The sequence below is a fragment of the Psittacula echo genome (assembly GCF_963264785.1).
Source record: "Psittacula echo genome assembly, chromosome: 1".
NCBI classification, from domain to species: domain Eukaryota; kingdom Metazoa; phylum Chordata; class Aves; order Psittaciformes; family Psittacidae; genus Psittacula; species Psittacula echo.
This window is the reverse complement of record NC_137735.1, coordinates 64046808-64064220: the sequence shown is the minus strand read 5'-3', so window position 1 is coordinate 64064220 and position 17413 is coordinate 64046808. Positions and strand designations below refer to the sequence as shown.

General features: G+C 36.2%; 1 protein-coding gene across 4 annotated transcripts in view; it reads right to left on the bottom strand.

The window, feature by feature from the left end:
* LRBA (LPS responsive beige-like anchor protein) overlaps positions 1 to 17413 on the bottom strand; it is a gene marked incomplete at its 5' end in the record, with an annotated part of 401371 nt that overhangs the window by 316172 nt on the left and 67786 nt on the right. For all 4 annotated transcript variants that reach the window (XM_080629345.1, XM_080629347.1, XM_080629346.1 and 1 more), the window contains 6 exons: positions 794 to 901; positions 1274 to 1401; positions 2680 to 2860; positions 3253 to 3406; positions 4557 to 4732; positions 5840 to 6871. In XM_080629345.1, coding sequence (XP_080485471.1) covers positions 794 to 901; positions 1274 to 1401; positions 2680 to 2860; positions 3253 to 3406; positions 4557 to 4732; positions 5840 to 6871 — 1779 coding nt within the window. The remainder of the gene's footprint in view (positions 1 to 793; positions 902 to 1273; positions 1402 to 2679; positions 2861 to 3252; positions 3407 to 4556; positions 4733 to 5839; positions 6872 to 17413) is intronic.

The window sequence follows — 17413 nt, the reverse complement described above, 5'->3', positions numbered from 1 at the left end:
TTTTGCGCACTATATACTGAAGTAGGGGTCAAAAAAAGCTTGGTTCAACCAATAATTAAAGATAAAAATTAAAGATTCTTCACTATTCTGCATGGACCAAAAGTCACTGTGCAAATCATTACACTTGCTAAATAGTCCAATTATTGCAAAATAAGTTCTGGTGCCCAAGCCTGTGGCCACCAATGACTCATAGCCATTATAGCTGCTGTATTTGCTTACAGCAGGTGTATTTTTTAAGCAATCAATCTCAATTTCCTCAATATCAGCTATAAAGTTGCTGACAAAGGACAAAGATATTTTTAGTCAATTCAAGAATAAAAAAACATATGCATATTTACAGCACGTGCACACAAATTGGTTCCTCTGAGGGGGCGTAAAGGAATTAGATGACCTCTAATTTCTAATTAGCTAGAAAGATATTCATCTCTCAAAAACTGTACATAAACATCTTTATGATACATAGTATACGTAAACAGTTTGCCTATGTACAGCATGTGAAAGTATATGTTTGTACTAAAACTAACAGTTAATATACAATACGAAGAATTCCAGAGAATCAGCTCTTAGGAACAACCGAAGAGCCTGATCAGCAGGCAGCTATTTTCACCTCTCCCTCTTTCCAATCACAAACACTACAACAACTGCTGAGTATTACAAGTTCCTAACTACTGTGAGCAGTATTCAGTTCTTGTAAATTAAATTTAGCCAAACTACATAACACAGAGCAAGTGTCCAGCCAACAAATACATGCAGAAATCAACCTACAAAGAAAACAACATTATTTGTAACTTACTATGTCTCTGAACACTACTGCTCGAAGTCGATTAATATCCATATCCTGCAGAAGTCTGTCATGGTCTCGTATTGGAGAAATGCCCCCAGTCACAATGTCCACTGGACTCTATTTAAAAACCAAAAGCAATCGTTTCAGATTCTGGTTTTAAAAGCACTCTACCAAGAATCATTAAGTGCATACAGCTGCTCACAGTACATCGTATTGTCATAACTACAGCACAAAGATCAGATATGCATTTCATCTTTAAATGAAAAGAAAAATCTGGCAAATTCTTGAGACAGATTTATATCACTGTGGGAGGTTAAATATGTGACTGTTAAATTCACATCTTGGAACATCTACTTCAGGATTTCCAGTGTTCACACCCTTCAGCTATACAAAAGTATCAGTGGAACAGGTATAAATTTAAAATCTTATGCCTCTGTAGAGAATAGTAACTACTGACTTCTGAGCTCCTGAATGGGGTCTTATACTTGCCTTTGCTGAAGAATTTGCTGCTCCTACAAACCCCTGCACTGTTTTTTGGTTCTTCACAATGTCTCCAATAGGCTTCATCAGTGCATGCTGCTGACACTCCAAGCAGTTTCTTACTGCTACTGCACACACTTGAAGGGAAAAGAAACATTAAGAATTACTCTGGGAAATAATATTGTCTATATCCCTTACAGAGAAGTGTAATACATTTCTGTTTATCACTTAAAAAAGTTTGAGCACATCAATAAAATTATATTTTGCTTCCATAAATTTTAAATAGTCACAAAAGATTGCTCAAAATTCTTTAATAATTTATATCTAATAATTAATACTAAACTATTAGAACATGTATGCTGCATATCTAATGGATACTTCAAAGTGAGTAAGTTAGCATCCCCCACTGAAATTTTACCATGCATACAACCATGGGGTGGGGAGGGTGAAGACAGCTCAATTTCACAGACTATCAAGGAAGACAAGTGATACAGTAGTGAAAACAAATGATAATGTCTGCTTCACAATGCTCTGTTACTCTTGGACGAAGTGTTGTGAAGTTACACGATTTATTTTTTTAGCTTCACAATTGTACCTGTTTCATCTTCTAATATTATTTATTTTCAAAGGAAAAGAGAACTACCCCACCTCTATACCTGCTTGCATCCCATAAATCTTGTTCTACCTGCACAAAGTTTTAATTGCCTAGAAAGGGAGAGGAAGGCTAGTTACTGTTGAGGCTCTGAGCTGCTCTGGCACTCATGCAAATTAAAAATTTTTCATTACAAAAAGTCTTACAGCATGCAACTAGCATGAATACTCTCCTCCTGTATTAACTAACTGAACCCAGTTATGATGTTGTATGTTCTCGTTTTTGGAACAGTCATTACTTTTTTAGGTAATAACCACTTCCTTTCAATCTAACTTGATCAAAAGTGTTATAATACTGGATACAACTACTGCCCAATTTGAACCCTGCTCTTTAGAAATTTACATCTCTAGTTTTCACCATACCTTCATCTAATGGTCTCAAGATTTAAACTCCTTTTCTACATATTATAAAGGTTCATGATTCTGTATATGGTACAAGATTTCTTTTTCTTGAAGCTGTTATATTCTCAGCCTTGACTACTTGGGGAACTTCGGCAGAAAAAATATCTTTATGGATAATACGAAAACATGCATCCACACAGTCAGGCTACCAAACTTAATAATTTCTTTTATTTAAACTTTTTAAAGAGGAAAAGAAGCCCAAGTCTATTCATTGCAGAAAAATAAAACAATACTTAAAGATCCCAATGCTTCTTTGACTAAATTTAATCCTGATTTAACAAAAAGAGGGGGCAAAGCTAACAATTGCTAACTATTTTGTAAAAGCAAGTTCCTATACTCATTAAGTCATTTTATTTGCTTACCCAGACGAAGACATTGGCGCAGAACTCCTCCAGATGACATATTTTTCTCAGACTCAATGTCAGTGAAACCAAGAGAGCTTGCAAAAATCAGCACATCCACCAGGTTGATTAATCTCTGGAGAAATGTTAAAGATGCTTCTACTGAAAGTCCCTGAGTTGGCTCAATATTCTCCAATTCATGCTAGGCAGAGAAAAATTGAAAGTGACATTTACTTCTTCACAAAGGTGATATTTTCTACAATTTAAATGAAGAAAAATGTATGCTGGAAGTTCATGTTCAGTCACATGCAAAAGTAGTAATTAGTTGTATTCTAGGAACATTAGTATTGGGATGTAATCCCATTCCAAATCACTGTGGGATAATGAAGCCAGGCAACTTTTTTTAAGTCTTCAGGCAAAGAGGGCAGGCACCCTATTTATCTTAGGGAAAGCACGGAGGAAAAGGGAAGAAAAAGATGCTGTGGAAATATCCCACACTGTTTCCGAAAAGACAGATATAATAGTTAATACACTGCACAAAGAAAGGCATCCTCCCACAAGAGATATATTTTAAAATAAAAAGAAATTTCTTACAGTAGCAGATGTGGCAGCAGAAAGCAGTGGCAATATACCACCACAAGCCATGATCATGTTGTCCATCAATTGAGAGATGAGGTGAATTGTGTTGTGCACAAATATGACATTGTCACTGCTATTCACAAAGTCCATCACAGTTTTTGTAGAATGGCTGTCCAAAATAAACATACAGAATTCAGCTTCACTTTTGTGGTATTTTAGCATCTTTATGTTTTCGTAAAACTAAAACTAGACAGTTTAGCAGTGAGGCAGCAAATAACACATGACTGCAAGGGTCAGCTGATATATCTTAATCAAAAACTAAAACCACCTTTCCTGTCTGCTCTTAAACCTCTCCAGATTATAGCTTGCTAAAAACACCAAGATGTGTGTTAATCATCATTTGGATAAAGATATATTTAGGCTGGTCAATGATTACTTGCTATAGCAAAAGTCACTGTAACAGGCAATACTGTGCTTTCCTGGAAGTGTGAATTAGATTTGAACTTAAATCTTTGGAAAAATAAAGTGAATACTAAGGGACTCTCAGAGAAATTAAAAATCAACAAAACACAAAAACTTGAATCCTCTTAAACACGGAAATTGTTTTTAAAACAGAAAATAAATTAAAAATATATTTTAGCTATATCTGATGATGTCCTGAAAGGTTAGTTTAATCACATCCTAGATATTAAAATCAGACAAAAATTCACCTTCATTTGATTTTTTTAATCACTTAAGTACTCTATTTCTTCATTCCTACATTCCTTTTTATCAGATCAGTACAGCTATGTGGTTCAATTTAAATTTGATATTCACTACTACAAGATAATAATAGACACCACTCAAAGTTATTCAATCTTAGCATTACAAGGCAGAATTAACACTGTCAAAGTTTCTTGCTGAATCACCAACTATAAAAGCAGCAACATAGCATGTGCAAACAAGTAAGTAATAAATACTATTTGGAACAGATTGTTTTTAGTCCATATTTAGATAATAAAAGATGAAGGTCCTTACATACATTAGAAACATGAAAATCTTGTTCCAATAAAAATCAAGAGTGAGATTGCCATTGATTTATATGTAGTCAGGACTTCAGTCAAAATATGTCTGCAAAGAGTCCTCAGAACAAAAAAAAAAAAAATCTGAAAATATTTGGGTATAGTTCACAAAATAAGTGTAGGTCTACTGAATGAAGAGTTAAATACCAGAGTCTGCAAAATTCAAAGAGTAACTCTGAGGCAGTTTCAATAAAATCTCAAGTTAATTATAATTGCAATTCCAGTCTAGGTCATGTCATATAAAGCACAGAGATTTACCTTCTCCACATTTGTATATCTGTTTCTATGGAAAAGAGTAAGTCTGTGAGCAAGCGCTGATGCATCAGTGACCACTTAAATTCAGGAATACGGAATACAGTTGACCTGGAGTCTCTTCTCTGCCCATCTGATATAGCAGCTAGCTCTTGTCCTGAAGAATCTTGATGCCTTAAGGTCTGAATACACAGTTTGCCAACAAAAAGAGAAAAAAGGAAACCCCACCACACTCTGGTTATTAGTTTCCACAGCATACACCGAAATGCATTTAATACACTTGAGATTTTAGATATTCATTAAGTTTAGACTGTGTATATGGTTGCAAATAAATCTAAAACTATTACACAAACGCTATTTACTGGATATACCAAACCTACAAACTAGTCTACAGCTGCACTACCACACCTGTCAGTCTAGGCATACACAAGCAACAACCTAACCTTACCACAGGAGGAGTATATGTTGCTGTAGACAGTGGCTTTCCTCCTTTAAGGAAGAATGGTGCAGAATGAAGAGCATCCATTAGCAGGTATCGCTGCAGAAGGGAAGTACTCAGACACATGACTCTTTAACCATGAAAAGCTGAGTTAGAAACTAAAGACTAACATGGTGGAGCATTGCAGCATGCAACAGAAGCTCAGTTTTAAATTACACTTGCACAGAAAAGTTACGCTCATGTGATGAAGTGACAATACTTCAAATTTTATAGTATCCAATATATTTACGTATTGTGTACCTGTAGAGTATCTAATGTAAAAAATACTTTCACAAGTTCCATCTTAGAATGATGATATGAGGATACGAAAGGTATTAGGATATGGAAGAAACTTGGTGCTATTTTTTTTTTCTGCAAAAGCAATATTTACTCCTCAAAAATTGTAAGACTTGAGAATGTAAGAGACCAGATTGAAAAGAGTAAAGGCTGAGTAAAGCGGCAGAAGAAATTCTAAATAAAATCCTCTCCAAATATATTTCTTTCAATTCTTCAAACTTAAGAACAGAAATGCCAACACAGATGAAGTGTCCCTCTAGCCAAATACTCAGTCTCCATCAGTATCCATAAGAGGATGCACAAAGAATAAAATCTTAGAGACTTCTCAGTACACAAGTTCTTACTATTAATCAAGGATTCTTACTATTTTAATCAAGGGTTGAAAATATTCTTTAGATAACTCACAAAATCCAAACACATTAAATTCCCCCAAATGTGTGGGGGTTTTGTTTGTTTTTTCATAAGAACTTCCTTTAATTTTTAAGGTAGACAGAAGAAGGACAGGTAAATTTACCTCAGGTATGGATTTGGGGGGCTGAGGTGCTTCCAGACATGTGTTAGCTTTCAGTTCCAGTCTTTCTGTATCTGATGCAACACTAGTAACATCCAGCTTCGCAATTCTTTTGTCAGAGGCTCCAGCAGGCTCTGGCACATGTGCATTTGCATTTTCTTCAGCTGTTTTGGTTTCATGAAAAAGACTCTTTTCTTCCCCCAGCTTCTTTTTCCCTTGTGATACCGGTTGAGTCGTTACTTCTTGAACAGCAGAACTCACTGTGTCCGGTGAAGAAGCCAGTTCTTGTTTTGTCCCATCCACAACTTCTGTATCTTCAGATTTTACAAGCACAGATTCAGGTTGCTTCTCTATTGCTATTTCCTGCTTTATCACTTCACTTTCATTAGAGCTACATTCCTTGTTCATTTCTGCAAACTCTTCTGAAGGTAAAGGCATACTACTTTCCTCTTTCAAATCAACAAAGTCATCCTCGTCTTCTACCTCTACTGTTGATTTTTCCAGTCCTTCTGGACTTTCAAGAGTTTCTCCTTCCAAAGTAGTTTGCATTGATAAAGAAGCAGCAGTGACAGCTACTGTTTCTTCCACAAACTCATCAGCTTTGCTCAGAGAATCTTCAATTGCTTCAGCTATTCCAGTACTAATTTCTGAAACACTGGGTTTTATTGTTTCTGGTTCTGGAGAAAATTCCACAGAAGGCACTGCTTTTAAATCCTGTGTAGTCTCCCTGTATTCACTTTCTAACTCCTCCCTGTGATTAGACACCAAATGAGTTTGCTGGTCACCAGCTGATGAAGTATTTGTCTCTTTTTTTCCAGTATTGCAACCCATGTCATCATCAATAATGCAGGAAGGAGCAGCAGCATCTTCTTTTAACTTCAAACACTGTTGCTTTCCCTTGGTTTCAGCTTCCTTGCTAACTCCAGAGATTGTTCTAATTGGAGTTGAAGAATGTATTCCATTCCCTTCACCTGCTTTGCCTTGGTATTCCTTGTACATTTGAGAAAGACTCTCTTTGTGCATTTCAAAAGTTACCTGAAAGAACAGAGTTGAAAGCATGTTAAAAATTATATATTTATGACCATGTAATTTTATAAAAGAAAAGTTGCTCAAAGTTGTACTACAGATTTATAGTGGATATTGTCCACATGATTAAAAAAAAAAATATTTAACGTTGGAGATCACTTCAACTGGGAGAAAGTTTTTCTTAAGTGTACCTGTTACTCCTGGCCAAAAGAAATAAAAGGGGGGCAAGGGGAGGGTGTGTGGAAGTAAGACCATCAAAAAAAATCCTAGACTGATCCTAAGGACAGGAAATTTAATGTTTACTGGAAGTACTCAAGAGTTTTAAAGACTACTTTTAAAAAGAAAAATGAAAATGTTTAAAGTTTAGTTGGAACTAGATGATCTTAAGGTCCTTTCCAACCCTAATCATTCTATGGTTCTATGACTTACAGTTAATAACAATACTTGCATAATTTCCTAGGCTGACTTCAGTCATCTGTAATTAGTTATCTGTGCTACCTGCATTCAGGTAATTGCATGGGATGCAGGTAAAAATGCAACAGCGTAACAACCAGAAAATTACTAAAATCTGAGATAGCTCACAATCTCAATTTTTCTGTGACAAGTAGGAAGGGCACTTACTATAGCTGAGCTTTCACATCATTTCAGCAACTTAAGTGTGCTCAAACCATAAACTTCTGAGAAGCTTATATTACAAAAATACAACCCCAAAAAGTCAAAGCAGTGTAACAAAGCCAAAATTCTAAGGATTTCCAAATGATATCTAAAATTCTCCAGAGAACTCCTTCTCTGGTGGATGCTACACATCCAGTCTAAAAGGCACACGAGGACAACTACAAAATCTGACTAAAAGTGAGAAAACCTTTCGATGCATGAGCTGAAAAAAAATATTATTGTTCTTAGGGATATTAAAAAAATCCAGCTAGAAAAATTCTTTATATACATACTGATAAAACTAATTTGCCCAAATAAATATCTGCATGTTGAAAGAAAATCTCACTAGACTAACTGACATTTTTATTACACTGTCATTAATTTAGTTTATCTATACCTTTCTATTTAGGATTTAGATTTATCTTTTATAACAGAAGTGTTTATCTGTAAGCTTAGTTCTCAAGATTTTCCTAAAATATAAAAAATAACCCCCTCAGCTGCAGTTTAACTATTTTATCATAAACATTTTCCACAGATGAAGAGCAGTACATTTTACTCAATATGAATGCACATTTTCTTATTCTCTTACATACTAAACTCATTCATTTGGATCTCACCTAAAAATTCCATGTACATGGTACTCAAAAGGACAATTAATCAGTAGCAATATTTTCTCTTAAGACAATACATGCAAGTAAAAAACTAACTTGACAAGTTAAGAAGGTTCTAGAAAGTCTTCCTGTGCTAGTTTTGCATCAGTTATATACAAACAAAAAAAGTGTGACTGATTATACGTGAGTGAAAGGTCATCTGTGTGTCACAATGGATTTATAAAATATTTGACTATAGAGCATTACAAAATGGGGGGGGAGTGAGGTGTATTATTATTTTAGAAATCCTTCCTTCCTGAACTGCTCTACAGTCAGGACGTCAAAAGCAACCCAACCTGGATCATGCTAATAAGCTCCCCCACTTTTCATTTGTTTTCAAAAACATGATTAGGAAAGCTACTGCTTTTGGTCAAATCATTACTTTTCTGAAGAAGAAAGCTTGACAACTTGAGCTTATCTCCAGCTACCTTTCTCACTTCTCTCTCCCACTGTTGATTCCTCTATAGCCAAAACTACTCGAACTTTTATTCCAACAAGTACTAAAGAGACATTCGACAAATAAAAATATTTCAGCAAAACTTACCATACGTACTGACCCACAATATGCATACCTATTACCTATGCAATGCAAGTATATCTATAACAAATCTATGATAACACAGCTACCTTTATTAATTTCTGTCTTTGGTATCAGACTTGATACTGCAACATTCATTTTGAAAAATACACAGGAAAAGTAACTCCTCAAAAGTATTTGTAGGCTTTAGCTTACTTTTAACACTATTAAGCTACATCGAAGTATGACACTTGGATGGATTCGACTCTGGTTATGAACTCCTTCCAAAGCTGTTCAATGTGTCTCAGCACTAGCCTCAAAATCTATTTCACTAGTTCCCTTGAACGAAGGCAAAACAAGATGAAGATGAGAATGGCAGAATGGCACTTTTTTTTCTTTTCTTTTTTTTCTTGTGGAAAGGGGCAAACGAGGGAGACATGTATGTCAAATTCTATTACTGCTCTGGCCATCTCTCCCCAGTACAAATGGGGATAGGTACAATGACACTAAGATGATCACAAGAGAGTAGCTAGAAGCACCTGTTACCTGATTTTTTTTTCTGTGCTCAAACTTGAGTGCAATGTAGAGTAGTACATGACTCACAGACATCTTAAATAACAGCAACAACTCAATCTTAATGGAATAAATCATACAGATGTTTTGCAGGGCTGGCAATTACTAAAACCATCTTGCAAAAAGAGCACATTCACAGTGTTGCAAGAGTTTCATCAACCAACACGACTTGATGCTTACACTGGCCCTTACAGAATACAACAAGCTTTAACAGCAATATAAAGTTCCAAGTTCTGGCAGCCCTATCTATGTAAGTGCTTTGATAAATTACCAACCTGGTCAAAATAAATTGCAAGCATCAAGAAATGTAACTAAATGCATCCTAAAAGTGTATTACCAGTTCTGTTACAGCTGCTTTTCCCTAGCACTTCAAGGAATCACTGAGGTTAAGGTCAGAAAGTTACATCAGATAATCTGGCCCAGCCCTTGACTTTAACACACCTTCCTAAACACTGAGCCCAGTAACATCAATTGATGACAGCATCTAGAAGGTTGTCCAGCCTTGATTTCGGAAATCAAGAAATGAAATCTCCCCTGGATCATTTGTTCCAAATTTAATCTACCATCTTAAAAAAAAAAAAAAAAATATCCTTCATTTTGAAAGTCTGGCTTCCATTTCTAATCACTAATCATATCTGCATTTCTCAGTCATTAAAAATACCTCAATGAGGAAGAAATAACACGTTTTCACACTACAGGAGAACGTCACTCACAAAAACCCACCAAAACCCACTTTAAAAGGATGGCAATCTCTACTTCTACCATAAACATCAGAAATAATTCATGTCACAATGTATTAAATACTGCCCTTTAAATAATATTCAAATTAAAACAGCAATGCACAAACACTGTTTTTCAAATATCCATTTCAAGTCTGGGGTTTTCTCACTTACATGAAAAAGGAAGCAAACTTAAAAAATACTGCCTTGTCAAGTCCAAAATTTCAGCTAGTCTGTATGAAGAGTTCTGCTCACTATATTAATTTGTAATTTGGTTTGACAGGAAACCAAGAAATAGTGGTACTAAAATGTGGTACTGGACAATTCTTCCCCCACACTTCTGTTGCATTACATGGCATTTCTGAAGCAAACAACTTCAGAAAGCCAAACAATACACTCTACAAAGGAAACACCTAAGGTTAACAAAAGAAGAATCAACAAAATCACAAAATAAAGTAGAACTTATGATTAGTGAACAGAAGTAGTAAGAGATTGTCTATAAAGGTATTAAAGATTAAAAATTAGGATCTGCAAGCATGCAACAATTTACTAAACAACTGTTAGCTTGAAGAACTGTAAATGTGTTTAAGTCATTTTTTATTTTCCTTAAGGCATTTGCAACTGAAAAGCTGATAATACAAAATTAATTACAAGAAATTGTTCTAAATTAGTGAGCTAAAAGGTCAATCATTAATCTTCACCATCATTTGATGGTTAATCCATAGCTGTCTGCAATGCTTGGAATGCATCTCTACGCACTACTAGTTAAAGACACTTGTGAGCTAATAACTGCAACATTTGCCTCTGCCATTAATTTCAACTTAATTTGACATCCAACATTTACTAATTGCCAAGTAAAAAAATTAGCATACAGCAATGAAAAAGGTTAAGATGATTGACATTTGCTTTAAAGAACACAGGCAAAATATTTTAACTATACATTAAGACTTTGTCCCTTTTTTTCATTATCAAGTGGGCAATTTTGTAGAGACGAGACAAGAAAGGAACGTCTGCCAGACAGGTCAGACAATTATATAGTACTGTTGTTTCCTTATAGAGTCTGCTCAGTGCAAACTAGCTCGTGTGCTGCTGGCACCATCAATAAACTTCATAATTCCAGAAAGTGTTTCAACTTTCTAAACCTTAACAAGGATTTTATTGACCTGTTTTTCCACTTCTCCTCTGGGAACACTAACTGTTCAAAAGTGTAAACTAATCGCCAAACAAAAACAGGTCTGTTTAGATGGGAGGCACCAATAGCTGAAGACATCAAGCCTAATTTTCAATTCAGTGAAGTGAAAGATACAAAGGTACTGTGTGCACCATACACTGACTTACAGTCTATAACCCACTGACCTGAGGAATATCTCTGGGTTATTTCTGAGCTGTTCACAGATAAAAGCTAAGAAAAGCAAATTAACATATATTATGCTGGACACTACATAAGAAGTTTCAAGGAATCTTATGTTTCCACCAAAAAAATTCAGTGATACACAAGGCAGAGAGGGAACCCGTATACTAAGATATTTTCATGTAACTGCATCTTCATCTAACGAGCAATACTTTTGCCTTTTTTCTCCTCAGCTTGACAAGAAGATATGCGTGCAAATGATTTCTAGACTAAGGAAGCAACTACTAGTCAATATATTTCGTAAAGGTCTTTGCTCATTTGAGAGATAATTTTACATATGTTGGCAGCATTATTTTCTATTCAAGTGAAGGTACAGGTTACTGTTGCATCACCATACAATAATAAATTCAAACACCACATCAAACGTGTTTGCTCATTTTCGCTACTGCAATTATTGCTTTTAATTTGTTTAAATTGCAAGACATGAGCACAGTATCCTGCCAGGGTATATATTTCCTCTCTATCTCAATCCCTGCCACCATTCCTACAGTTCAGTTGACTGTCAAATTCTGCCTTGTCCACATTTGATATTTAGTTCTTAACAAAAATGTGTTTTAACTCGATTCAGTGTTCACCATTCTGCATCATCATAATACCCAGCTATAAAGGTCTTGTGCACTTCTCTCTTTGGTCATCCTTTTCCAATGTCTCCCTGTGTTGTCAGCAGCCCTGTGGCAAAGACTCCACATCCACCATTTCAACTCAGGGCTCAGTCCCCAGTTGAAATGTCTTCACTCAATCCAGCTTCAGTCCCCACAGACACAACACAGCCACAATCTGAACACAAGCAGTAGCAAGTATAGAGAAGTTTTGCCTCAAACTCTGTAGCAACAGCAAACAAGGCCACTAACAATTCTTGAGATTGCAGACACAGATCCCATTTGCCAATGATTTTTATATCAACTCATACAGAAGAATCCATTCTCTTCTAAGGTTATCTTTGCTTAGGAAAGATCTCACAACTGTTTGCCTTTAATGCATCAGTTCTTTCCACTGCAAATGGTTCCTCATTTCTTCTTTTTGAGACCTCTGAAACTTTTCAACCAGCAGTAAATCGCTATTATACTCTCCACTCCAGGCTTCTGTACTGCTTCCTCTATCTAGCTGATCCTGTTCTTCCCTGCTTCATAAATTCTCAGTTTACCTTGCTCACTGTATTCGTCTCCCCTATTTCACACTTCTCTTTGTTTGACTTAGTCAAATTTTAGCATCCTGCACCTTTACTCATGGCATTCCACTCAAACTGAGTGAATAATGAGATGCAGTACCTCTCCATGAACCATACATGCTGCTTGTGTAAGAACCCATCAGTGGTATAGATCTCTCCCTCCTGACTGTTGTCCCTGCTGAATAATGAAAATACCCTTTTCCTCAGAGGCATTGATTAGGAAAAGCCTTCCCACACGTATACTACAAAACAAGCTGCTACAAGGAAACACTTTGCAAACTCGAAGGATTGCATCATAACCACACATCCTAGATGGTACATAGCTCTAAAGGAGGCTGCACATTCTAGTCTCCGAATTCCTTGTACTCTCTGTAAATCAAGAGACCCCCTGAGAATAATTTCATAGAATGGTTTGGGTTTCAAGGGACCTTAAAGATCATCTAGTTCCAATCCCTCTGCTGCTCAAAGCCCTGTGGCAACCTGGCCTTGAACACTTAACACTCCATAGAATCATAGAATAGTTAGGGTTGGAAAGGACCTTAAGATCATCTAGTTCCAACCCCCCTGCCATGGGCAGGGACACCTCACACTAAACCATGCCACCCAAGGCCTCATCCAACCTGGCCTTGAACACCACCAGGGATGGAGCATTCACAACCTCCCTGGACAACCCATTCCAGTGCCTCACCATCCTTGCAGTAAAGAACTTCTTCCTTATATCCAATCTAAACTTCCCCTGTTTAAGTTTGAACCCATTCCCCTTGTCCTGTCACTACAGTCCCTAATGAAGAGTCCATCCCCAGCATCCTTGTAGGCCCTCCTCAGATACTGGAAGGCTGCTATGAGGTCTCCACGCAGCCTTCTCTTCTCCAGGCTGAACAGCCCCAACTTTCTTAGTCTGTCTTCATACGGGAGGCGCTCCAGTCCCCTGATCATCCTCGTGGCCCTCCTCTGGACTTGTTCCAACAGTTCTATGTCCTTTTTATGTTGAGGACACCAGAACTACACTTCCATCTAGAATAAGCATTCGTTGTTGGATTTTTTTAATAAATAACTATTTTTACCATAGGAATGGACCCCATATTTAAGCATTTCAACTGTGCTACTTCATTTGCATCTCCCCCAGCTTTGCTGCATTAACATACTGGGCATCGCACAACTGAAAACCGAAAACCTGCACTAGCACAATGACCCTCTTGGCTAGCTATCTCCGCTTTCCCCCTCAGGGCAATGCAGATACACTTTCCAGAAGACTGAAGAACTTCTGAAGTCTTCAAAATGCTCTAGAGCTAAAAAAATGCCTGCACATAACACTGTGGAAGACCTTACCTCCTTCAAGATAGGAAGAAAAAATGGACCCAAAACTGTCCTCAATAACTCATGAATGCCAATGGGATTTGGACTCAACAGATCCTGACGGCCTGTTACTTTCTGAAACTACTGAGCCGTGGTCTCTTCTCTACAGATTAGTTTTTTAATTGCCATCATATATTAAATCCTCCAGCACCTACTCTTTGCTGCTTTTGGCAGTTTTCCCTCATCTGACAGTGATGAAAATCAGGCAAACATAGCACATGCACACCACGTACACATCTTTTTTTCCCTCCTGTATGAAATGAGTTAACTTAATACTTACCAATGTCTATTACGACTGTACTTTAGACTGAAAACTAACAATTATTTCAAAATACATTGTATGCTAAAAGTCACAGTACTAACATTTTAAGATTGTTCTTCCCATTCAGATCATTGAACAAAATTTTTCAACTTACACAGCAATAAAACTTCAGCCTATACATATTAAGATTTCTGAGTCTTACTGAAAATTTCAGCCACTAAAAAAATAATAAATAAATCAGAATTTACCCAAGTATCTTCTCTTTAACCAAATGACATGGTAACATGAAGCAAATTTTAAGTAGCAAAATATATTTAAGGCCTGAAAAAAAGCAAATGTTAGTTCTTACTAGTAGTTTAAAACATTCAGATATTTTAGGAATGCATTATGCTCTGTAAATCATTATATTCTTTTAAAACTTTGGGAAGCTGAAAGGTCAAAAAGTCAAGTTGTCCACCATTCTTTACTTGTTTCCTACTATTAATCCCCAAATCATTGGTTGGCTTTACAAAGTAACATGGCTAGACAGGTGAAATCTAAGACCTACCTAGCGCAGTTACAACAAGTTCTTAGATGTTTTCATAAATTCAGCACTGGACAGTTAGAACAAACTAGAGTTGTGATTTGACTTTTTCATTAACATGGCAGAGGGGTTGGAACTAGACAATCTTAAGGTCCTTTCCAACCCTAACCATTCTATGATTCTTTGATTTTTATTGAATTAGAAGGCACAGATTAAACACCACTGTATACAGTGTGTTACTATTTGAAAAACATCAAAAAGATCGAACACTGCAATGAGAAAAATACGTAACACTGAGAAATTTAGCTTTAAAAAGGTTACACGCACCTTCTGAATTCTGAGTGCAAGAAAACCAATGTAGTGCAATTATGCTAGAAAACCGTTGCTGCTTATAAAACGTTGTGCAGCTGTTGGAGGAGAGGGTTACAGTGACAAACAGCTTCCCTGCTACAAAGGTGGCAGGAAATCTATCAAACTGGACAATAAAATTGCAATTGAGTTTCTTCGGCTTTTTATAGCAGCTGCATGTATCTTGATGTGTAGCTCTGCAAAACCTATCCAATTCTGTAGCACTAGTCCTTTATGTACTAGTTCTTTATCATAGAATGGTGTTATAAATTAGTGGCAAGAATGGTGCAAAGGTTGTAAAAAGGAAAAACAAGTAGTAACCCAATACAATTAGAGACAAAATAATAAAAACACAAATTGGTTATTCTCTTAGCAATATTAAGGAAATATTTTTGTTTCCATAATTCTCACTATACTTTGAAAGCATGCTAGAAATCAAAAACATCTGAGATGCACTTAGCATCAAACAATTTGCCTACTGAATTATGTCTATACTATGTTATGTGTGAAGATATATGAATCTCAGTATAACAGGATACAAGAGTATTCAAAATTAGTAAAATTGGAGGGAATAAAAAAATCATTATTAAATATTAATATCAGTTTATGTGTACCTCTTCAAGTTATTTGTAAGGTTTTATCACAAAGAGATTTTTCTGTGATTTCTCCTAATTATGCTTCTGTAATTAAAAGATAGTTGTGAAATATCATGTAGCTTTATATTGCTAGCTGCATAAATTGGATATAGTATTTGTAAAAAGTTCAAATGACAAATTATAAAATCCTATTTTAAAATCCTTGCTTATTGCATCATCATTTGAATCACTATTGCTAAGCTAGTTTCTGGGTGCTTTTGTTTAATCACTTCTGTCTAGGCTTCTGAAACTGGAGAATATTATCAACAATGTCCAAACAAACCTAACTCCTTTATGATTCCTTCAAAATTACACCACCACTCTGCCACTAGATCTGCCCACTTTGACACACACATGTGCGCACACACACACACACACACAGACTTTAAGCTTTGCCATTGTTCAGCTTCCCCTGAAGTAAGGCTGGAAGAACAAATAGTCCTTACATATTGACTAGAAAGCCAACAAGTTAGACTTGGGAAAACTGATATAGGAAGTTACTTCTACAACCAAGGATTCCTCACTATGTCAGCGTGCCAGGAACCAAAATTGAGAAATACAAGAGTGAAGCATGTCTTTTTCTCATTCACCATGGTATTGCACAAAAACATACAGCCTTTGGGGAGGTGGGGGGGGAGGAAGGGGAGGTTCAGGAAGGAGGGTGAGGAACATTATCTGTACCTCATTTTTTTTAGTATTTTCTAAAACTGTGGCTTTTTTCTTAACATCTGGCTGTGGCATCACAATAAGATGTTTTCTTAACATCTGTGTGGCATCACATCTTTTTTTTTCTTCTCTCTGAACTCTAGACCATCGGTTAGTCATTTTGACATAGAAGCTGTTTAAATGGTATTTCTGACTTTACATTATCTTACAAAAAGAGTCTAAGAATAGAACTACAGCTTATAAGTTAATGTGCTAGATAACTTTTGAATTCAATACATCAGAGCTCTGTATAACGGAGACAGAAAGGTGGCCTATCTTCACTCACCTCTCCAGCTTTCCCCAGGGACAGTTCCCCAGTAATTCCCAGCAATCACACAAATGCTTTAAATTATGCCAGTATCTATAAAAGCACATTAGGGATCTTTACTCTGGCTGCAGCTTTCTATTGTACAGTCTACCCACCCACACCTTCTACATCTTGGGGAAAAGAGAGCAAACAGGTTTTTTGAAGACACAAAAGAAGATTAAGGCTACTTCAATGACTACAACATGATCTCTGTAAGGGTTAAAATTTAGCCCTGGATTCTCTGCACCTGGATTCCACTTAGGTAAGTGACTAATGATATTACTTCACACACTTTTACTACATAGGTTTCTACATTTGTCTCCCCATAGTCCAATAATCCACCATTGCACTATGAATGCAATAAACAGACCTAAAAAATAACAGTATTCTTGCTGTCTGCAGAGACTTTTTCTTGAGAAAAACAAACTCGCACAAAATCAAAGACCTCAGAAATGCTAACAATTCCTTAGAATCATACACTGATCTTTAGCGTTCACAGATGGCCTTTTCGCACCGTTAAGTTGCACACATTTATAAACGTATAATTTATAATTTAATTCATCTCAAGTATGTATTTCTGATAAACCAGAATAATTATTATGAGGCCCAGACTGATCTCACTCTTTTGTTTAGAATAAGGCAGGGCAATTATCCTTTATACTACTGAGCCTTGTTCAAAGATCCACTAATAATTTTTACGATATAATTCTGACAAAAAAATCT